At 46.3% G+C, this 24,669-nt stretch overlaps 1 protein-coding gene across 1 annotated transcript in view; it reads left to right on the top strand.

The window, feature by feature from the left end:
• The first annotated feature begins 2,265 nt into the window (after nt 1–2,265).
• Nucleotides 2,266–24,669, top strand: part of LOC120064267 (integrin alpha-4-like) — a 45,631-nt gene continuing 23,227 nt past the window's right edge. The window contains exons 1-12 of the mRNA XM_039014711.1: nt 2,266–2,678; nt 3,028–3,143; nt 3,523–3,617; nt 5,268–5,397; nt 5,735–5,802; nt 6,013–6,142; nt 7,024–7,109; nt 15,745–15,807; nt 17,567–17,704; nt 22,824–22,932; nt 23,621–23,715; nt 24,556–24,646. Of these exons, the coding sequence (XP_038870639.1) occupies nt 2,503–2,678; nt 3,028–3,143; nt 3,523–3,617; nt 5,268–5,397; nt 5,735–5,802; nt 6,013–6,142; nt 7,024–7,109; nt 15,745–15,807; nt 17,567–17,704; nt 22,824–22,932; nt 23,621–23,715; nt 24,556–24,646 (1,297 nt within the window). The 5' untranslated portion in view covers nt 2,266–2,502. The remainder of the gene's footprint in view (nt 2,679–3,027; nt 3,144–3,522; nt 3,618–5,267; nt 5,398–5,734; nt 5,803–6,012; nt 6,143–7,023; nt 7,110–15,744; nt 15,808–17,566; nt 17,705–22,823; nt 22,933–23,620; nt 23,716–24,555; nt 24,647–24,669) is intronic.

Below are 24,669 nucleotides of genomic sequence, written 5' to 3'. Positions count from 1 at the left end.
TCCAGGTGACTACCTCATGAATCTGAAAGACATTACTTTGTCTCAGTCATGAGACAGCCATGAATGTGAAATGTTAAGTACGTCTTTGAAAAGACAGAGATGTGCTTTATTGCATTACATGTTATGAATGCCAACGTCTATTCACTGTTCTTGGAGGTGTCATACGTGAGGAAAATTTGATTGAAAGCAAACTGGTAGTACAGCGCAGAATTCAAAACAGCTGATGAACTGCCTCTTGAGTCTAATCCTTTGGTTTAGACTAGTTTAATCATTTGTAGAGTAGCTCTCTATTTGTCCACAGTATGCATTTTTTAACCATTATGAATGGCTAAGGATTCCATATGTTCTTCTGAAATATTAACACAGAATTACTGTAATTTTGGTAGCTCTTCTTGTGGTGCCGATCTGACACAATTACAGTCATGGTCTTGACTCAGACTCTCAGCCCTCGCCCCACTCCCGGACTTGGTCTTGACTCAGTCTCGCCCCCTCTCCAGTCTTGGTCTTGACTCTGACTCGATTTGCTCCAGTCTTAACTCGGTCTCGCTTTAGGTGGTCTGAACACAACACTGGGTGGAACATGAAGTCTCCAGCACAAGCACACTGGGTTTTATTTAGACCCTAATGTCTGTCCTTGCGCGGCTATCGAACTCTGAGGGTTTGGCAATAAGACATGAATCAAGTTCCATTACACTTAGACCTGCTACCTCCTTCCTTCTTTTCCTCTCTCTTTCCTTTCTCTTTTCTTCTCTTTACTTTATTTGCTCTTTCCGTTACTTCTGTTGGGAAAACACCACATTATAAGCCAAAGAGCACAACACCAAATATTTGTTTTGTTGTGTCAACTTGTGTGTGGTCTCTCTCACGAAACACAGGTTTTAACCACCACCGTTCAGCCAAGTGGACAAACCCTCCCTCTATCCTCCACCTAATATAACTGAGCAGGCAATTGTCCCAGCAGAGCACTGGTGAGACCAGCACTGGCTCCGCATGGTTCATTTAGGCCTACACCGTGGGAATAATACCTGGTTGGTTGCAGGAGATTATTAGCGCACAAAGAAAACACACACACACACACACACACACTGTTGCTCAATATTAGCTCAATTGTAGTTACTGCAAATAATGATGTATAGAAATGAATGGACACAGAAAAAAAAAATCCTGACAGACGCTAAATTCACATCATGTTCCGGACGGACCAATATGGGAAAATATCGTAGACAGACATTCCAGACGGTCTCACCCCGTAGGATAACATTCCCTGTTTCCTGACACTCAATCATGGTCCATATTAATTTGTTTTTTTAAATAAAATATCAATAGCCTAATTCCATTCCTTCTTAATGAACTTTATGAAATCAAATCAAATTGTATTTGTCACAATCTTCGTAAACAACAGGTGTAGGCTAACAGTGAAATGCCTACTTACGGCCATGCACAACAATGCAGAGAGAAAATATAGATAAATAATAGAAAAATAATAACACAAGGAATAAATACACAATAAGTCAAGTTAACTTGGCTATATACAATCAACTTTGTCAGAAAGATAAAGTCTATGTTTTGTATGTGTTACTTTTTCTATTCCCTCACCTATTACAAAAAGCAAATTAGACTTGAACATTATTCTGGCACAAAATGACAGCATCAGAAATATATAGTAGCCCAGCCATATATAGCCAACAATCAATTTCAGCAGCATCTACATGTACCTGACAAAATATATGTGTGTGTGTGTGTGTGTGTGTGTGTGTGTGTGTGTGTGTGTGTGTGTGTGTGTGTGTGTGTGTGTGTGTGTGTGTGTGTGTGTGTGTGATTGAGTGTGAATGGGTGTGTGCGCGCCTGCATCAGTCAGTCACCAGGTCTCAACCCAATTGAACACGTATGGGAGATTTTGGAGCAGTGCCTGAGACAGAGTTTTCCATCACCATCAACAAAACACCAAATTATGGAATTTCTTGTGGAAGAATTGTGGTTCCAGACATTTGTAGAATGTATGCCAAGGCTCATTGAAGCTGTTCTAGTGGCTCGAGGTGATCCAACGCCCTATTAAGTCACTGTATTGCTGTTTCCTTTATTTTTGCAGTTAACTGTCAAGTGTGGATTTGATTCAAGCCTTTCTGAAACGTTTCACTGTACTGTTAATTCCAGGGAACACATCTTTCTCTTAGTTTGACTGTGTAGGTAGGAGGGTTCAGCGCTGTGAGTTTGTGGAGCAGCATGTGCCCGCCGCCCACCAGAGGTTCAAAGCTGAGAACTTTCACGTGACGGAATTTAGCCATGAGCACGAGCAGACCTACGGACTCAGGCAGCTCGCAACAAGAGTTGAGTGTTCAGTCTCTATTCAACTGCCATTCTAAAGTTGTTATCGTTATGTACAACTTTTCGCTGTTATCCTGACTTTTAATCATCGAAAAGTTTGACCTTTCTTTTGTTTCCCTCTGCCATCAATTGAAGTCTCTTCGTGTTGGAAAAGTTGGTGTTTTATTATTGTTTCAAATGGAGCGAAAGAAGCCGGTGAATCTTTATTGCTGTTGGAGCTTTCTTCTCGCTTGGTGCTGTAGTCTCACTGACTGTTACAATTTGGATGTAGACCATCCGGTTAGTTTCAATGGCCCAAATGGATCTTTATTTGGCTATTCTGTATTGTTACATAAGAACAAGCAACACACATGGTAAGCGATTACAACATTTTGTAGGCTTATTTTTAAAACGTTAGTCATAAAACACTAACTGAATAGGCTACACACGTGTATTATACTCTAAGAATAAACGTTTCTTTGGGGATCCTTTCGGGGTTCTTCAAATTGAAACGGTGTGATACATTTTAATTAGGGAGTCTATGAACACAATGAACTTTGACCAGTAACTGCCCATTTAGGCTGCCCAGTTGCCGTTTGACAACTTTTTGAGTGTGAAATGTATATCTTTTTTTAAATCACACAGTTGGGATATTGATGTGTGTAAAACTATAATGTTAGTGAATGGTTGGCTGATGATGATTTCCATAATTGTCTGTTATAGGTTATTAGTCGGAGCTCCAGTTGCGAATTCAACATTCGATCCATCCCTTATAAAACCAGGAGCAATTTATAAGTGCAACTTCTCAGGCAATAGAGAATGTCAGCAAATATCAACGGGTTTGTATTATTGATGTATTGCAAAGAATTTCAATTTTACAAAGAAAGAATGTGGGACCTCCATGTTAAAAATGAAGTGGTTCTGTTTATTTGACCAAGGTGGTTTGGGGTATTCGTTCACTGACATTGGATTATAAGAAAACATAATACTTTTCTTCATGTTTTAATCGAAGGGTTTATAAGGCAATATTACTGGTTATGGCAACTTCTCATATCTTGCTCTTGTTCTCACTCTCTCTCTTTCTCTACATGTGGTGTGTGTGTGTGTGTGTGTGTGTGTGTGTGTGTGTGTGTGTGTGTGTGTGTGTGTGTGTGTGTGTGTGTGTGTGTGTGTGTGTGTGTGTGTGTGTGTGTGTGTGTGTGTGTGTGTGTACTACAGGTGTGGACAGTTGTGGGAAGACTTGCTTCTCTGAGAGTGACAACCAGTGGCTCGGAGTCAGCCTGTCTAGACAGCCTAGTGATGGCCATGTATTGGTATGTTAAGTGACTCAATCAATCAAATAGATTTATAAAGCCCTTTTTACAGCAGCAGCTATCACAAATTGCATTACAGTGATGGCCATGTATTGGTATGTCAATTAGTCCCAGTAGGGGTACACACATGTTACAACCCATTCTCAATAGTCCAGTGATGGCCATGTATTGATATGTAACAGTGCAGTGATATACAGTCTTTGTGCCCATTCTGAGACCTAAATCAAATGATGAGATGGGCAACATCTGGTGAATTTAGTTTATATAAGAAACAAGGCTAGCATCATTTGCAACCCTATCAGACCTATGTCACTAGTTAGAAGACCCACAACATGTACATGTTTTGTTTAGCCCTATAGTCTATTGTTGGTGACCGTTATTTTGGAAACTACACTATATATATTCAAAAGTATGTGGACACCCTTCAAATGAGTGGATTCTGCTATTTCAGCCACCTCCGTTGCTGACAGTTTTATAAAAAATAGTTCACACAGCCATGCAATCTCCATAGACAAACATTGGCAGTAGAATGGCCTTACTGAAGAGCTCAGTGACTTTCAATGTGGCACCGTCATAGGATGCAACATTTCCAACAAGTCAGTTCCTCAAATTTCTGCTCTACTAGAGCTGCCCTGGTCAACTGTAAGTGCTGTTATTGTGAAGTGGAAACGTCTAGGAGCAACAACGGCTCAGCCGCGAAGTGGTAGGCCACACAAGCTTACAGAGCGGGACTGCCGAGTGCTGAAATGTGTAGAGCGTAGAAAGCGCTCACTACCGAAATCCTAACTGCCTCTGGAAGCAACGTCAGCACAAGAACTGTTTGTCGGGAGCTTCATGAAATGGGTTTCCATGGCCAGGCAGCCACACGGAAGCCAAAGATCACCATGCGCAATGCCAAGCGTCGGCTGGAGTGGTGTAAAGCTCGCTGTCATTGGACTCTGGAGCAGTGGAAACACGCTCTCTGGAGTGATGAATCACGCTTCACCATCTGGCAGTCCGACAGACGAATCTGGGTTTGGCGGATGTCAGGAGAACGCTACCTGCCCGAATGCATAGTGGCAATTGTAAAGTTTGGTGAATAATGGTCTGGGGCTGTTTTTCATGGTTCGAGCTAGGCCCATTAGTTCCAGTGAAGGGAAATCTTAACGCTACAGCATACAATGACAGTCTAGACGATTCTGTGATTCCAACTTTGTGGCAACAGTTTGGGGAAGGCCCTTTCCTGTTTCAGCATGACAATGCCCCTGTGCACAAAGGGAGGTCCATACAGAAATTGTTTGCCCAACATCAGTGCCCAACCTCACTAATGTTCTTGTGGCTAAATGGAAGCAAGTCCAGCAATGTTCCAACATCTAGTGGACAGCCTTCCTAGAAGATTGGAGGCTATAATAGCACCAAGGTGGTGGGGGGGGGGGGGTTACTCCATATGGGGGGCAACTCCATATTAATGCCCATGATTTTGGAATGATATGATCGACGAGCAGGTGTCCACATACTTTCAGTCATGTAGTATAGCTGCTGTACAGGGCTTGCATTATGTCACTCGTTAGAAGAACCATCAAGTTGACATGTTTTGTGTGTAGCTTATTCCATTGTTGCTCAAACAGTTGCATTTCATCCAAAACATCTGTGCTGCTTCTCGTTCCACAGGCATGTGGGCATCGTTGGAAGAACGTGTTCTATTCCAGGAAAGACAATCAGAACAAGCTGCCTCATGGTGTCTGCTACAGATACGAAGCTGACCTCAAACAGTCTCAACCACTTATCCCATGCTATAAAGGTACAATGTCTTTCTGTTTAGTACCTGTAAAACTACCTTTTTCTTGTTGTGAGACTTGTCTAGATAACCCCATAGTGCTGAAACATTGCTTCTTCTCAGATGATTGGGAGTATGCAGTCTGCATGTTTTTATTTTTCAGAGACTAGCTAGATACTCACAGAAAAGTAACCTAACCCATCACCTGTAGGCCTACCAGTGTGGCCTATACACAACACATCAATCAGTCAATAACCCAGGACAAACATCCATATGTTTTTTTTTCTCATCATGACCAAGGCCACTCCTGTAATTAATCTGCACTGAGAGGTTGAATGAAATGACATGTGTCTCTTTCCAGATCATCAACGGAAGTTTGGTGAAGACTACGGATCATGCCAAGCAGGAATATCCAACTTTCTGAATGAGGTATTCATTCATCTAGATATTTATTTTAGACCCATAGTTTATGTGAAGCCTGTGCTGGTAATACAGCCTGTGCTGGAAATACAGCCGGTGCTGGAAATACAAGTCACAAACTTACAAGCACGTACAGAAAATCCCAAACATACAGTAAATCCCAAACATACATCACAAACTGCCATTCTATAATGTATGTTTTGTGTTGTTTTTCTTCAGGACTTGATAATAATGGGAGCCCCTGGGACATCGTACTGGACTGGGTCTGTTCTGGTCTACAACACCTCCAGTATGGTCCTGTCTGCCTATGTGGATGATGACAGCACTGTCCTCTATGGCAGTTATCTGGGTACATATATGTAATACAACATATGGCACATTAGGTACATTAATAATAACATGGTTGGAGACAATCAGAAGGACTTGTCTTGTTGTCACACGTCTCATTTGTTTTTCTGCAGAGACTGTGAGTTAGTGAAGTGTAACGTCATGGAATTTGAAGAGGAAGCATGCTTTTTCTGTGTCTTTGTGTGTTGAGAGAACACGCTTTGTGTGTGTGAACAGGAAGCTGATTGTCAGGTGCATACACACACACATAAGCACACACACACACACATACATACACACACACACAAGCTATTGCTCAGTATGTGCTCAATTGTAGTTACTGCAAATAAGGATGTTGTCTCTCTGTCAAGGGGATCCATATCAGTGCCGGCAAAAATCGCATTTTTCGAACATACTTTTATGCATGGAAAAGACCTGTCATGTAACCCTTTTTTGAAGCTCTTATCAAAGGAATGTTGTTCTCTCTCATCAAGCCAGTCACAAAAAAGGATACGCCCATTTTTTAAAACATTTTTGCCTAAAATGACATACCCAAATCTAACTGCCTGTAGCTCAGGCCCTGATATGCATATTCTTGATACTATTTGAAAGGAAACACTTTGAAGTTTGTGGAAATGTGAAAGGAATATAGGAGAATATAACACAATAAACTGGTAAAATAGAATACAAAAAAAGTTCTAATAGTTACTGTAAATTGGACAGTGCAGTTAGATTAACAAGAATTTAAGCTTTCTGCCAATATCAGATATGTCTATGTCCTGGGAAATGTTCTTGTTACTTACAACCTCATACTAATCGTATTAGCCTACGTTAGCTCAAACGTCCCGTGGATGGGACACCAATCCCAAAGCAGTTTTAACGTTGTAGGGTTTCCATCACCAGGCTACTCGGTTGGCGCCGGCCACTTCCTTCACCCTGACTCCACAGAGATCGTTGGAGGTGCACCCCAGCACAGGCAGACTGGTAAAGTAAGAGTTCATTTAATTCCTGTTTTTCCTTTTACCCCCATCACTCCATCACCTGCCTGTAGATAGAAAGCACAGTACCAACACTTGCACATGTATCGGCCCGTTTCGTATGAACTGACAAGCAGGGGGTAGTAAAGCGGTAAGTACAATGCAGTATGTGTGTTTAAATCACCATCCAGGCTGATGCAAAATATATGATGCATCGGGCATTCCTCCTTCTGCTGGTCAAACTAAACGAAAAGGGGAAAAAGGGATCGGTGGCAGCTAGTAGACCGGTGACGACGACCGCCGAGCGCCACCCGAACGGGAAGGGGAGCAACCTTTGGTGATAGTCGTGACAGTACCCCCTCCCCGACGCGCGACTCCCGCAGCGCGCCGACACCGGCCTCGAGGGCGACCCGGAGGGCGAGGCGCAGGGCGATCCGGATGGAGGCGATGGAATTCCCTCAGCATTGATGGATCCAATATGTCCCTCACCGGGACCCAGCACCTCCTAGTCCACGAGGTACTGCAGGCCCCTCACCCGGCGTCGAGAGTCCAGAACTGCCCGCACAGTGTACGCCGGGGACCCCTCGATGTCCAGAGGGGGCGGAGGGACCTCCTGCACCTCACCTTCCTGCAAGGGACCAGCTACCACCGGCCTGAGGAGAGACACATGAAACGAGCGGTTAATACGATAATAAGAAGGGAGTTGTAATCGATAACACACCTCATTTATCCTCCTTAGGACTTTAAATGGCCCCACACACTGCGGACCCAGCTTCCAGCAGGGCAGGCGTAGGGGCAGGTTTCGGGTCGAGAGCCAGACCCTGTCCCCCGGTGCGAACATGGGGGCCTCACTGCGGTGACGGTCAGCGCTCCTCTTCTGCCGTCCACTCGCTTGTCTTAGTGATTCCTGGACGGCCCTCCAGGTCTCCTTAGAGCGCTGCACCCACTCCTCCACCGCAGGAGCCTCGGTCTGGCTCTGATACACGGAGCCAGGACCAGCTGGTAGCCCAACACGCACTGAAACGGTGACATGTTGGTGGAGGAGTGACGGAGTGAGTTCTGGGCCATTTCGGCCCAGGGGACGTATCTCGCCCACTCCCCTGGCCGGTCCTGGCAATACGATCGCAGAAACCTACCCACCTCCTGGTTAACTCTCTCCACCTGCCCATTACTCTCCGGGTGATACCCCGAGGTCAGTCTGACCGAGACCCCCAGACGTTCCATGAACGCCTTCCACACTCGGGATGTAAACTGGGGACCCCGATCAGAAACGATGTCCTCAGGCACCCCGTAGTGCCGGAAGACGTGGGTAAACAGAGCTTCCGCAGTCTGTAGGGCCGTAGGGAGACCGGGCAACGGGATAAGACGGCAGGACTTAGAGGACCGATCCACAACGACCAGAATCGTCGTGTTTCCCTGAGACGGGGGAAGATCGGTGAGGAAGTCCACCGATAGATGAGACCACGGCTGTTGTGGAACGGGGAGGGGCTGTAATTTCCCTCTAGGCAAGTGCCTAGGAGCCTTGCTCTGGGCGCACACCGAACAGGAGGAGACATAGAATCACACGTCCTTAGCTAAGGTGGGCCACCAGTACTTCCCCCTAAGACCCCGCACTGTCCTCGAAATCCCCGGGTGACCCGACGAGGGTAGACTATGAGCCCACCGAATCAATTGATCACGGACAGCAAGCGGCACGTACCTACGACCCTCCGGGCACTGTGGAGGCGCAGGTTCTCCCCTGAGCGCCCGCTCGATGTCCGCGTCCACCTCCCATACTACCGGTGCCACCAGCCTAGCAGCCGGGAATGAAGTAGGATCGATGGACCGATCCTCGGTGTCGTAGAGACGGGACAGCGTGTCGGCCCTAGTGTTAAGAGAACCTGGTCTATACGAGATCGTAAATCTGAATCTGGTGAAAAACATGGCCCACCTTGCCTGACGAGGATTCAGTCTCCTAGCTGCTCGGATATACTCCAGGTTGCGGTGGTCAGTCCAGATGAGGAAAGGGTGCTTAGCCCCCCCGAGCCAGTGTCTCCACACCTTCAGGGCTTTAACCACAGCTAACAGCTCCCTGTCCCCCACATCATAGTTTCGCTCCGCCGGTCCAAGCTTCTTCGGAAAAAAAGCACAGGGGCGGAGCTTCGGTGGCGTACCCGAGCGCTGTGAGAGCACGGCTCCAACCCCAGCCTCGGACGCGTCCACCTCCACTATGATCGCCAAAGAGGGGTCCGGATGCGCCAACACCGGAGCGTCGGTGAACAGCGCCTTCAAACGGAGGAAAGCTCTGTCCGCCTCTGCCGACCACTGTAAACGCACCGGCCCCCCCTTCAACAGTGAGGTAATGGGGGCCGCCACCTGAACAAAACCCCGGATAAACCTCCGGTAGTAATTGGCAAACCCTAAGAACCGCTGCACCTCCTTTATCGTGGTCAGAGTCGGTCAATTACGCACGACCTTGACGCGGTCACACTCCATCACCACCCCCGAGGTAGAAATGCGATAACACAGGAAGGAAACGGCTCGTTTTGAAAACTCACATTTCTCAGCCTTAACGTACAGGTCATGCTCCAGCAGCCGCCCAAGTACCTTGCGCACCAGAGACACATGCTTGGCGCGTGTGGCAGAGTAGATCAAGATATCGTCAATATACACCACCACACCCTGTCTGTGCAGGTCCCTGAGAATCTCGTCTACAATGGATTGAAAGATGGCTGGAGCATTCTTTAACCCATACGGCATGACGAGGTACTCATAATGGCCAGATGTAGTACTAAACGCGGTTTTCCACTCATCTCCCTCCCGAATACGCACCAGATTATATGCGCTCCTGAGGTCCAGTTTTGTGAAAAAACGCGCTCCGTGAAATGATTCCACCGCCGTAGCGATGAGAGGTAGTGGATAACTAAAACCCACCGTAATGGAATTGAGACCTCGATAATCAATGCACGGATGCAGACCTCCCTCCTTTTTCTTCACGAAAAAGAAACTCGAGGAGACGGGTGACATGGAGGGCCGAATGTACCCCTGTCCCAGAGCTTCCGTGACATATGTCTCCATAGCCAACGTCTCCTCCTGGGACAATGGGTACACGTGACTCTTGGGCAGTGCAGCGTTTACCTGGAGGTTTATCGCGCAATCCCCCTGTCGATGGGGTGGTAATTGGGTCGCCTTCTTCTTACAGAAGGCGATAGCCAAATCTGCATACTCAGCGGGAATGCGCACGGTGGAAACCTGGTCTGGACTCTCCGCCGTCGTAGCACCGATGGAAACTCCTACACACCTGCCTGAACAATCCTCAGACCACCCCTGGAGAGCTCCCTGTCTCCACGAAATCCTAGGATTGTGACTAGCCAGACAGGGAACCCCCAGCACCACCAGAAATGCAGGTGAATCGATAAGGAACAGACTAATCAGCTCCTTATGATCCCCCTGCGTAATAATTTCCAGTGGAACCGTGGCCTCCCTGACCAGCCCTGACCCTAATGGTCGGCTATCTAAGGAGTGCACGGGGAAGGAGGGATCTATCTGTACTAACGGAATCCTCAACCTCTGGGCGAGTCCGCGATCTATAAAGTTCCCAGCTGCGCCTGAATCGACTAGCGCCTTATGCTTGAGAGAAGGAGAAAATTTAAGGAAACAAATTAATAAAAACATGTGACCAACAGGAAGCTCTGGGTGAGTGTGGTGCTGACTCACCTGGGGTGACCGAGAAGTGTTCTGCCTGCCATCTCGACTCCCAGAGGGACTTCTCCAGCACCGACCGGAAGTGTGCCCTCTTCGGCCATAACTGGTGCAGGAGGAGCCTCCTCTTCCGGTCTCCCTCGATACGGCCCCCCTAACTCCATCGGTATGGGAGCGGAAGGGCCAGGACGTGGAACAGACAGGACCCTTTCAGAACGTCCGCGAGCAGCCAGCAGATTGTCCAGTCTGATCGACAGGTCTATGAGCTCATCCAGGGTGAGCGTGGTGTCCCGGCAAGCCAGCTCTCTGCGGACGTCCTCTCTCAGGCTACATCTGTAATTGTCTATTAGGGCCCTGTCGTTTCACCCCGCCCCAGCGGCCAAGGTCCGGAACTCCAGCTCGAAGTCCTGCGCGCTCCTCGTCTCTGAGATGGAACAATCTCTCGCCCGCCGCTCGGCCCTCCAGAGGGTGGTCGAACACAGCCCGGAAGCGGCGGGTGAACTCCGGGTAGTGGCCCCTCGCCGAGTCGGGCCCGTTCCAAACGGCATTAGCCCACTCCAGGGCTCTACCCGTCAAACAAGAGACGAGGTCCTCGTCCGAGGGAGTCGGCCGAACGGTGGCCAGGTAAAGCTCGAGTTGTAGCAAGAATCCCTGGCACCCCGCCGCCGCTCCATCGTACTCCCTCGGAGGCGCAATACGCAGTGCGCTGGTTCCGGATACCGCTGGAGGAGGTTGTAGCATTGTAGGTGGGAGGGTTGGAGGGGAAGTAGGGAGACCACTCCTCTCCCATCGGTCCATCCTCTCCATCATCTGATCCATCGCCGATCCGATGCGATGGAGGATGGACGTATGATGAAGGACACGCTCCTCCATCGTTGAGAGAGGGGTGGTCGCTGCTCCTGCTGACTCCATAGTTGGTGCGGGCTTCTTCAGGCTTCGAAGAATGATAGGTGTGGAGTCAGGCGCAGAGAGCAGAGGATTCGGAAAAAAACATTTATTCCGGAAACAATCACAGCGAAAGAGGGTGACGCCGAACACAGGCGTAAAACACTCCAAATAGTACACCACCGGTACACACGCTGATCATCGGAAAATAAATGAAAGGACACTCCTGTACCAAAAACAGCAAACAAGTCCACACAAACACAGGCGGGCCAACTGAACTTAAATACCCCACCTGTAACGGTAATCCTCTTCCTCTTCAACCGAAGAGGAGGAGTAGTGATCGAACCAAGGCGCAGCGTAGTGAAATGACATGATTTATTGAACACGACGGAAAAACAAACTAAACTTGCATAAACAAACAAAACAAATAAACGATGCAGACAGACCTGAACGACGAACTTACATATAACGTGAAGAACGCAATGAACAGGAACAGACTACATAAAACGAACAAACCGCAAACAGTCCCGTATGGTGCAAACATTGACACAGACACAGGAGACAATCACCCACAACGAACACTGTGAAAACACCTACCTAAATATGACTCTTAATTAGAGGAACGCCAAACACCTGCCTCTAATTAAGAGCCATACCAGGCAACCCATAAACCAACATAGAAACAGAAAACATAGAATGCCCACCCAAACTCACGTCCTGACCAACTAACACATATAACAAACTAACAGAAATAGGTCAGGAACGTGACATAACCCCCCCCATAAGGTGCGAACTCCGGGCGCACCAGCACAAAGTCTAGGGGAGGGTCTGGGTGGGCATCTGACCACGGTGGTGGCTCAGGCTCCGGGCGAGGTCCCCACCCCACCATAGTCAATCCCAGCTTCCATCTCCCCCTATGAATGTCCACCCTCATCTTACCCCCACAAAATCCTCTTGGTAACATCAACAACAGGGGCAGCACCGGGACAGAGGGATAGATCAAGACAGAGGGATAGCTCAAGACAGAGGGATAGATCAGGATATAGAGGTAGCTCAGGATAGAGAGGGAGATCAGGATAGAGGGGCAACTCCGGACTGAAAGGCAGCTCCGGACAGAGAGACAGCTCTGGACTGAGGGGCAGTTCTGGGTAAATAGCCGCTCCGGGCTAAGGGACAGCTCATGACTGGCTAACGGCTCTGGACGCTCATGGCTGGCTGACGGCTCTCGACGCTCATGGCTGGCTGACGGCTCTCGACGCTCATGGCTGGCTGACAGCTCTCGACGCTCATGGCTGGCTGACGGCTCTCGACGCTCATGGCTCGCTGACGGCTCTGGACGCTCATGGCTCGCTGACGGCTCTGGACGCTCATGGCTGGCTGAAGGCTCTGGACGCTCATGGCTCACTGACGGCTCTGGCAGATCCTGTCTGGTTGGCGGCTCTGGCAGATCCTGTCTGGTTGGCGGCTCTGGCAGATCCTGTCTGGTTGGCGGCTCTGGCAGATCCTGTCTGGTTGGCGGCTCTGGCAGATCCTGTCTGGTTGGCGGCTCTGGCAGATCCTGTCTGGTTGGCGGCTCTGGCAGATCCTGACTGATAACTGGCTCTAGCGGCTCCTGACTGACTATCGGCTCTGACGGCTCGGGACAGACGGGCGGCTCTAATGGCTCAGGACAGACGGATGGCTCAGACGGCGCTGGGGAGACGGATGGCTCAGACGGCGCTGGGGAGACGGATGGCTCAGACGGCGCTGGGGAGACGGATGGCTCAGATGGCGCTGGGGAGACGGATGGCTCAGATGGCGCTGCGGAGACGGATGGCTCAGACTGCACCTGTCTGGCGGAAGGCTCTGGCTGCTCCTGTCTGGCGGAAGGCTCTGTAGGCTCATGGCAGACGGGCAGCTTTGCAGGCTCATGGCAGACAGGCAGTTCATGCGCCGTTGGGCAGACGGCAGACTCTGGCCGGCTGAGACGCACTGTAGGCTTGGTGCGTGGTGCCGTAACTGGAGGCACCTGACTGAGGACACGCACTTCAAGCCTAGTGCGGGGAGCAGGGACAGGGCACACTGAACTCTCAAAGCGTGCTGTATTCCTGGTGCGTGGTACCGGCACTGGTGGCACCGGGCTGAGTGCACGCACATCAGGACGAGTACGGGGAGAAACAACAGTGTGCACAGGACTTAGGAGACACACATGAGGCTTAGTGCGTGTTGCCGGAACTGGAGGCACCGAACTGGATACACGCACCATAGGAAGAGTGCGTGGAGGAGGAACAGGGCTCTGGAAACGCACTGGAAGCCTGGTGCGTGGTGTAGGCACTGGTGGTACTGGGCTGGGGCGGGGAGGTAGCGCCGGAAATACCGGACCGTGCAGGCGTACTGGCTCTCTTGAGCACTGAGCCTGCCCAACCTTACCTGGTTGAATGGTCCCCGTCGCCCTGCCAGTGCGGCGAGGTGGAATAGCCCGCACTGGGTTATGCAGGCGAACCGGGGACACCATGCGTAAGGCTGGTGCCATGTAAGCCGGCCCGAGGAGACGCACTGGAGACCAGACGCGTTGAGCCGGCCTCATGACACCTGGCTCAATGCCCAATCTAGCCCTACCAGTGCGGGGAGGTGGAATAACCCGCACCGGGCTATGAACACGTACAGGAGACACCGTGCGCTCTACTGCGTAACACGGTGTCTGCCCGTACTCCCGCTCTCCACGGTTAGCCTGGGAAGTGGGCGCAGGTCTCCTACCTGCCCTTGGCCCACTACCTCTTAGCCCCCCCCCCAAGAAATTTTTGGGTGTTACTCACGGGCTTTTCGGGCTTCCGTGCAAGACGAGTCCCCTCATAACGCCGGTTCCTCTCTCTCTTTTCCTCCGCTCTCCGAACTGCCTCCAGCTGTTCCCATGGACGGTGATTCACTTTAGCCCATGGTCCTTCTCCGTTAAATACTTGCTCCCAACTCCACAAGTCCTGTATACTCTCCCGTTGCTCGAAATTACGCTGCTTGGTTCTGGATTGGTGGGTGATTCTGTAACGGTAATCCTCTTCCTCTTCAATCGAAGAGGAGGAGTAGTGATCGAACCAAGGCGCAGCGTAGTGAAATGACATGATTTATTGAACACGACGGAAAAACAAACTAAACTTGCATAAACAAACAAAACAAATAAACGATGCAGACAGACCTGAACGACGAACTTACATATAACGTGAAGAACGCAATGAACAGGAACAGACTACATAAAACGAACAAACCGCAAACAGTCCCGTATGGTGCAAACATTGACACAGACACAGGAGACAATCACCCACAACGAACACTGTGAAAACACCTACCTAAATATGACTCTTAATTAGAGGAACGCCAAACACCTGCCTCTAATTAAGAGCCATACCAGGCAACCCATAAACCAACATAGAAACAGAAAACATAGAATGCCCACCCAAACTCACGTCCTGACCAACTAACACATATAACAAACTAACAGAAATAGGTCAGGAACGTGACACCACCCAAAACCCCAAACAAGGAACAGGTGAAACCAATTAGACCAAACTAAACGAAAAGGGGAAAAAGGGATCGGTGGCAGCTAGTAGACCGGTGACGACGACTGCCGAGCGCCACCCGAACGGGAAGGGGAGCCACCTTCGGTGATAGTCGTGACAGGTAGATACTATGTGGGCAAGTAACTGTATGAGTGATAGATTGATGACATATACTGTAGTTACCTCTGCTTCTGCTATATGTATAAGTTGGTATGTCTGCTAAACTAATGTAAATGTATCTATCTGCAGAAAGAGGAAGTGGGGAATCATTATGTCATGTGGCAATTCAGTGCACATTTTATGAAGGAATTGTTATTTACATGTTTATTTTACTGTACAAGTTGCCAGTTCTTAATGGCCTTACCAAATGCATCCCCCACAGGAGTGTTAAATATGATAGATTAAATATATTTCATCAGTAGAAAGCAGATGATGTCTGTGTGGGTATTGTGATACAATCTAAGTAGTGTATGCATTTTACCACCTGTGTACTCATCCTTAGTTGGCTTTAGGTCCTGATGTGACCAGGTCTTGTTTCTCCTCTTCTCCAGGCCTACCTATTCAGAGCTGAAGAAAACATGCTGAAGATCATCGGTGAAGTCAAGGGAAGCAAGGTGAAAATTAGTAGCCATATATCTTTCACATTTTAGTCATTAACTTCTCTGCGCTACGGATCCCTTTTACGGGATCATTTTCCTAAACAACCGCTGAATTGCAGGGCGCAAAATATTACTCAAAATATTTATAATCATGCAATCACAAGTGAAATATACCAAAACACAGTTTAGCTTGTTGTTAATCCAACTATCGTGTCAGATTTTGAAAATATGTTTTGCAGCGAAAGCAATCTAAGCTTTTGTGAGTGTATCAATCAATGCTAGAACAGCTAGCCCCAAATTAGCATGGTCACGAAAGTCAGAAAAACAATAAAATGAATCACTTACCTTTGATAATCTTCGGATGTTTGCACTCACGAGACTCCCAGTTACACAATAAATGTTATTTTTGTTCGATAAATATTACTTTTATAACAAAAAAACGCCATTTGGGTTGCGCGTTATGTTCAGAAAACTACAGTCTCGTTCCGGTCCTGAAAGGCAGAAAATTCCCAAACGTATCAGATTCAAAAATATTACTAAAAATATTTATAATCATGCAATCACAAGTGAAATATACCAGAACACAGCTTAGCTTGTTGTTAATCCACCTATCGTGTCAGATTTTGAAAATATGCTTTGCAGCGAAAGCAATCTAAGCTTTTGTGAGTGTATCAATCAATGCTAGAACAGTTAGCCTTATATTAGCTTGGTTAGCTTTGTCACGAAAGTCAGAAAAGCAATAAAATGTATCACTTACCTTTGATAATCTTCGGATGTTTGCACTCACGAGACTCCCAGTTACACAACAAATGTTATTTTTGTTCGATAAATATTACTTTTATAACAAAAAAACGCCATTTGGGTTGCGCGTTATGTTCAGAAAACCAAAGCCTCGTTCCGTTCGACGAAAATTCCAAAAAGTATCCGTAATGGTCGTAGAAACATGTCAAATGTTTTTTATAATCAATCCTCAGGTTGTTTTTAACAAACATAATCGATAATATTTAAACTGGACCGTAACCTATTCAATAAGAGAGAAAAATAAAATGGAGAGCTACCCTCTCGCGCGCAGGAACTAATCAGAGGACACCTGACTAGTTTTGAAAAATTTCGCTCATTTTTCAAAATAAAAGCCTGAAACTATGTCTAAAGCCTGGTCACAGCCTGAGGAAGCCATTGGAAAAGGAATCTGGTTGAATGGAAGAAAGACGGGCCAGGAAACACAGATAAAAAATTAAAAAAATCACTTACGGGTTAGATTTTCGCCTGCATAATCAGTTTTGTTATACTCACAGACAATATTTTGACAGTTTTTGAAACTTTTGAGTGTTTTCTATCCTAATCTGTAAATTATATGCATATTCTACGATCTGGACCTGAGAAATAGTCCGTTTACATTGGGAACGTTATTTTTTTTTAAAGGTTAACCTCTTGACGCTCTTATCCAGAGCGACTTACATTAGTGAGTACATATATTTTCCCTCGTACTGGTCCCCCGTGGGAACCCTGGCAGTGTAAGCACCTTGCTCTACCAACGCGGGACCAATCTCCATTGGACATGCTCTTTAGTCTAGGACCAGGTTTAATCTGTGTCTGGGAAACCAGTCTTTAATGTCTCAGTTCTTAATGTATTGATTTTGACACAGAACTAGATCATACCTCCTCACTGCAAAAACACTTTGTGGCAACTACTGATGTCTAAAATGGCTTTAAAAATACATTTGGTTGATGTGATTGACTATATAGACATAAAACTTGCTTTCCTATACTGTAGCTGGGCTCGTATTTTGGTGCCAGTGTGTGTGCCGTGGACCTGAATGGAGATGGCCTGTCTGATCTACTGGTAGGAGCTCCCATGTACAGCACCATGAGAGAGGAGGGACGAGTCCATGTCTACATCAACCAAGGAGCTGTAAGTACTAGGATCTTTCCCGATTCGTTTTTCCTTCAATTCAATACCAGTCAAACGTTTGAACACACCTACTCATTCCAGGGTTTTTCTTTCTTTTTACTATTTTCTACAATCTAGAATAATAGTGAAGACATCAAAACTATTAAATAACTATGAAATAACACATATGGAATCATGTAGTAACCAAAAAAGTGTTAAACAAATATATATTTTATATTTTATATTTGAGATTCTTCAAAGTAGCCACCCTTTGCCTTGATGACAGCTTTGCACACTCTTGGCATTATCTCAACCAGTTTCATGAGGTAATCACCTGGAATGCATTTCAATCAACAGGTGTACCTTTTTAAAATTGTATTTGTGTAATTTCAAATCAAATCACCTCCTCCCTGTAGGCCGTCTCGTCGTTGTTGGTAATGAAGCCTACCACTGTAGTGTCGTCTGCAAACTTGATGATTGAGTTGGAGGCGTGCATGGCCACGCAGTCATGGGTGAACAGGAGAGGGCTGAGATCGCACCCTTGTGGGGCCCCAGTGTTGAGGATCAGCGGGGTGAAGATGTTGTTTCCTATCCTTACCACCTGGGGGCGGCCCGTCAGAAAGTCCAGGACCCAGTTGCACAGGGCGTGGTCGAGACCCAGGGTCTCAAGCTTGATGACGAGTTTGGAGGGTACTATGGTGTTAAATGCTGAGCTGTAGTCATGAACAGCCTCCTTGCATAGTTATTCCTCTTGTCCAGATGGGATAGGGCAGTGTGCAGTGTGATGGCGATTGCGTCGTCTGTGGACCTGTTGGGGTGGTAAGCAAATTGGGTCTAGGGTATCAGGTAGGGTGGAGGTGATATGATCCTTGACTAGTCTCTCAAAGCACTTCATGATGACAGAAGTGAGTGCTACGGGGCGATAGTCATATTGTTCAGTTACCTTAGCTTTCTTGGGAACAGCAACAATGGTGACCATCTTGAAGCATGTGGGCACATCAGACTGGGATAGGGATTGATTGAATATGTCCGTAAACACACCAGCCAGCTGGTCTGTGCAAGCTCTGAGGAGGCGGCTGGGGATGCCGTCTGGGTCAGCAGCCTTGCGAGGGTTAACACGTTTAAATGTTTTACTCGTGTTGGCCACGGTGAAGGAGTGCCTACAGGCTTTGGTAGAGGGCCGAATCAGTGGCACTGTATTGTCCTCTAAGCGAGCAAAGAAGTTGTTTAATTTGTCTGGGAGCAAGACGTTGATGTCCGTGGCGGGTTTACTTTTTGTAATCCATGATTGACTGTAGACCCTGCCACATACGTCTCGTGTTTGAGCTGTTGAATTGCAACTCTACTTTGTCTCTTGTTTTTATTTATTTAACTAGGCAAGTCAGTTAAGAACAAATACTTATTTGTTCAGCGGCAGAACGAAAGATTTTTTTACCTTGTCAGCTCGGGGATTCGATGTTGCAACCTTTCGGTTACTAGTCCAACGCGCTAACCACTAGGCTACCTGCCACCCCTATACTGACGCATTGCTTGTTTGATTGCCTTGCAGAGGGAATAGCTACACTGTTTGTATTCGGTCATGTTTCCAGTCGCCTCGCCATGATTAAAAGTGGTGGTTCGCGCTTTCAGTTTTGTTCGAATGCTGCCATCAATCCACGATTTCTGGTTAGGGAAGGTTTTAATATTCACAGTGGGTACATCATCACCAATGCACTTGCTAATAAACTCGCTCACAGAGTCAGCGTATACGTCAATGTTGTTTTCTGAGGCTACCCGGAACATATCCCAGTCCATGTGATCGAAGCAATCTTGAAGCGTGGAATCCGATTGGTCAGATCAGCGTTGGATATACCTGAGCACGGGCGTTTCCTATTTTAGTTTCTGTCTATAGCCTGGGAGCAACAAAATGGAGTTGCGGTCAGATTTGCCGAAGGGAGGGTGGGGGAGGGCTTTGTATGCATCGTGGAAGTTAGAGTAGAAGGGGTCCAGAAAGCTACCAATTCGTGTCGCACATTCGATATGCTGATAGAATTTAGGAAGCCTTGTTCTCAGATTAGCTTTGTTAAAATCCCCAGCTACAATAAATGCAGCCTCAGTGTATATGGTTTCCAGTTTCTATTTCTTTCCTTCTTAATGCGTGTGAGCCAATCAGTTGTGTTGTGAAAAGGTAGGGGTGGTATACAGAAGACAGTCGTATTTGGTAAAAGACCAAGTCCATATTACGGCAAGAACAGCTCAAATAAGACAAAAGAAACGACAGTTCATCATTATTTGAAGATATGAAAGTCAGTCAATCTGGAAAATGTCAAGAACTTTGAAAGTTTCTTCAAGTGCAGTCGCAAAAACCATCAAGTTACCTCTGCTGCAGAGGAGAAGTTCAGCCTCAGAAATTGCAGCCCAAATAAATGCTTCACAGAGTTGAAGTAACAGACACATCTCAACATCAACTGTTCAGAGGAGACTGTGTGAATCAGGCCTCCATGGTCAAATTGCTGCAAAGAAACCCCTACTAAAGGACACCAATGATAAGAAGAGACTGGCTTGGGTCAAGAAACAAAAGAAATGGACATTAGACTGGTGGAAATCTGTCCTTTGGTCTGATGAGTCCAAATTTGAGATTTTTGGTTCCAACCGGTGTGTGTTTGTGAGACGCAGAGTAGGTGAACGGATGATTTCCGCATGTGTGGTTCCCACCATGAAGCATGGAGGAGGAGGTGTGATGGTGTGGGAGTGCTTTGCTGGTGATACTGTCAGTGATTTATTTAGATTTCAGAGCACACTTAACCAGCATGGTTACCACAGAATTCTGCAGCAATACACCATCCCATCTGGTTTGCGCTTAGTGGGACTATCATTTGTTTTTCAACCGGACAATGACTCAAAACACACCTCCAGACTGTGTAAGCGCTATTTGACCAAGAAGGAGAGTGATGGAGTGCTGCATCAGATGACCTGGCCTTCACAATCACCCGACCTCAACCCACTTAAGATGGTTTGGGATGAGTTGGACCGCAGAGTGAAGGAAAAGCAGCCAACAAGTGCTCTGCATATGTGGGAACTCCTTCAAGACTGTTGGAAAAGCATTCCAGGTGAAGCTGGTTGAGAGAATTCCAAGAGTGTGCAAAGCTGTCATCAAGGCAAAGGGAGGCTACTTTGAAGAATCTCAAATATAAAATATATTTGGATCACTTTTGGTTACTACATGATTCCATATGTGTTATTTCATAGTTTTGATGTCTTCACTATTATTCTACAATGTAGAAAATAGTAAAAATAAAGAAAACCCTTCAATGATTAGGCGTGTCCAACTGTTTGATTGTTTGTATGCCCTCAAAGGAAATTAAGAAAGGCATGATACTTAAAAGTTTCATAATCAACACAACACCTTTCACATAAAAATATACAGTACATAACAGACAACTTTGATTTCCCTGATTCCTCTTCTTGCCTTCTCAAAATTCATTGGAGGAGAAGGTCAGAGGGGAGGGACCTTGGATTTTCTCCTCCAATGTGGCTTGAGAAGGAGGCGACAAGAGCGGATGCGATTCATTTAGGAAAAATTAATTGAGAGCGAGACAACCTTTCTTTCAACCCTATCATGATAACATTAGTGTGCAGTTATTATGTTTTGCAAATTGCATTGGTTCTAAAGTAAATTGATGGCCCATTACCTATTGAAATGTTTACTTTAAACTGTGAAAGGCTGTTATATGGAACACTGTCCCTGAAAATTGACTTAAATTCAGTTTATTAATAGATTGAATGTCAACAAATGAAGGCTTCGGCCTGTAAACTTGTGCTAACTTTGTGACACTGTAAACTTTGTGCTAACTGGGGCTAATTGGAGGCTGCTCTATAGTGTGTTGTGTCTCCATAAACAAGTATGTGTGATATTCAAAGTACACCCTCATGAACAGCTTGGCCATCTCAGATACTTGTTAAAACAGAACCATACCAACAGGCACTTCCTCACATCACATATCACACATACTCTTACCATCACAACTTAACTCTGTAGTTAGTTAAGCATCTCATAGTTATGCATCTCATAGAATACTGGTGGTGTCGACTGTTATAACAAACACCTTTCAATACCAATGATGGTATCACTTCACATTAAGTTGCTCTTATAATTGGCTAGTAACATCTAGACTACCTATGCAGCTTTCAGAACAATCAGATACTTCTATAGAAATGCATATGGTCATGAAGTAAATATATTTTCCTTTCATGGTAATTTCCTATTCAGGAAGAGGCTGGAGATACGATATTGCACTGGCAGATGATCTAAAACAACCCAGCATAATGATAGCAGGACTTGAGGGCTGTTTCTATGACTGATGAGTTTGTATTACGGAACACTAAACCAGAGTATACCTGCTACATTTACAGTGTTCCACTAAGGACTAGGCAACTCTGAATGACATGACTAACTTCATTACCAACCTAGTGACTAAATAACTGCAACTCCACGAGGTGAGATCTTGCATGGAGCCCCAGGCCGAGGGAGATTGACAGTTCTTTTGTGTTTCTGACATTTGCGAATAATCGCACCAACTGTTGTCACCTTTTCACCAAGCTGCTTGGCGATGGTCTTGTAGCCCATTCCAGCCTTGTGTAGGTCTACAATCTTTTCCCTGACATCCTTGGAGAGCTCTTTGGTCTTGGCCATGGTGAAGAGTTTGGAATCTGATTGATTGATTGCTTCTGTGGACAGGTGTCTTTTATACAGGTAACAAGCTGAGATTAGGAGCACTCCCTTTAAGAGTGTGCTCCTGATCTCAGCTCGTTACCTGTATAAAAGACACCTGGGAGCCAGAAATCTTTCTGATTGAGAGGGGGTCAAATACTTATTTCCCTCATTAAAATGCAAATCTATTTAAAATATTTTTGACATGCGTTTTTCTGGATTTTTTTGTTGTTATTCTGTCTCTCACTGTTCAAATAAACCTACCATTAAAATGATAGACTGATTATTTCTTTGTCAGTGGGCAAACGTACAAAATCAGCAGGGGATCAAATACTTTTTTCCCTCACTGTATATCTACATCAGCAAATTACTTATTTTTTCTTCTACAAGCAATTACTCTGGGAAGAGGAGAGAATGAATCTTAAGACTGTGAATACATTTATTTTTCAGGCTAATATGAAGGAAGCAGAGTTTCAGTTGGCTGGAAGCAAATCGTATGCTGCAAGATTTGGGGAGACCATAACCGATCTGGGCGATATTGATGACGATGGCTTTCCTGGTGAGTTTTAATCATTATTTTAGCAAAGATGCATAACAATTTATATGTTAATGATGTGATATTCTGAGTAGGTGCTGTTCTAATTATTGGGTGCTTATTGTTGCGCAAGCAAATCTCCCCACATTTTAGTTAAACACATTAGCAATCTTTTTCAGGAGGAACTAGACTAGAGTAAGTGACATACATCATATAACAGCCACGCTCCACACTGAGCATCACCACTCACCAACCAGCTAACTACATCCCCAAAGCTGATCAGAGGGCCTTAATGTACTTCCAACTGCCACTTACACCAGCCTAGGTCCTTCACACACACACACACACACACACACACACACACACACACACACACACACACACACACACACACACACACACACACACACACACACACACACACACACACACACACACACACACACACACACACACACACACACACACAGAGAGTGTGGCAGGTCTCAGTGTAGACTAGCCATAGGTTAGAGCATGTGCAGCCAGTCTGAGAGGAGTGGTGGGGGTCTGCCTGGTGTTATTTAGGTCATTATGCATTATGTTCCTGTAAACCTGTAAGTTAAGTCATGTGTGCGTCCAAAAAAGCATATATAGTGCACTACTAGGGAATAGGGTTCCATTTGAGATGCATCCTAAGTTAACCCCTGACTGACTGACTGTAAATATGTTCCAGATGTGGCGGTGGGGGCTCCGCAGGAGGAAGAGCTGCGTGGGGCTATATATATCTACAATGGGAGGAAGACAGGGATCTCTCAGACCTACTCTCAAGTATGTACACATCTACGGCTATGTCACAGCTGCTGTTTGTCTGCAGGCTTCAGGAACAGGAGATTACTTGGAGGGAAGAAGGAAGGAAAAATTAGGGAGGGAGGGAGTAGGGCTGTCAGGGATTGAAGGGAGGGAAGGAGGGGGTCAGGTTCTCCCTTCTCCAAGTAATTATTAGGGCCAGGAGATTAAAGGGAGGAAAGAAAGAAGGGAAAGAAGAGAGGGAGGGAAGGAAGGAAGGAGGGAGTGACAGAAAAAGGGGGGTCAGGGTCTTCCTCCCCCTGACCAATGCTCTCCCTCATCCTGCTGTGACAAATGTTCCTTTGTTTTTTTCTGTGTGCTCCCAGACAGTCAGAAGAGAGTTCCTGACTCTGAATTGCTGCAATTTACTAAAACTGTTTGGTCCCCTTCTTTTCTCTGTCTGAGCATGTTAGACATACCATGAAGATAACTCAATTTATACTGTATACTGTATGTAAATAGATTTCTGTCAATGTGGAGTACAACCCCTTGGAGAAAATGCAGTTACTGTGTATCCAAATATAGAGAGATTACATTGCTTGCATCTCAAAGCTCCTTGTATTAGGGGGGAGAGCAGCTATGCTTCCTGGGGTCCAGAAAAATCAAGGCATTTATATTCAATTAAAAAAACATTGCATTGCCTTTCACAACATATTTCACCACACATTAAGTGTGTGCCCTCAGGCCACTACGCTACTACCACATAACTACAACACAAAATCCATGTGTGTATAGTGCGTATGTGAACAGTAGTGTATAAAGTGTGTACAGTACAGAGGATTGTTAGCTGTATGACTAATCAAGCTGTTCTTGTTTCATCAGAGGATCACCGGGTCTCTTCTGGGTAATGAGTTAAAGATGTTCGGCCAGTCTGTTTCCGGAGGCATCGATGTTGACGGAAACGGTTACCAAGGTAGTGCTCCCTTTCCTGACTGT

Source organism: Salvelinus namaycush, chromosome 19, assembly GCF_016432855.1.
Source record: "Salvelinus namaycush isolate Seneca chromosome 19, SaNama_1.0, whole genome shotgun sequence".
In the NCBI taxonomy this organism is placed as follows: domain Eukaryota; kingdom Metazoa; phylum Chordata; class Actinopteri; order Salmoniformes; family Salmonidae; genus Salvelinus; species Salvelinus namaycush.
This window is presented reverse-complemented; position numbering and strand designations above follow the sequence as displayed.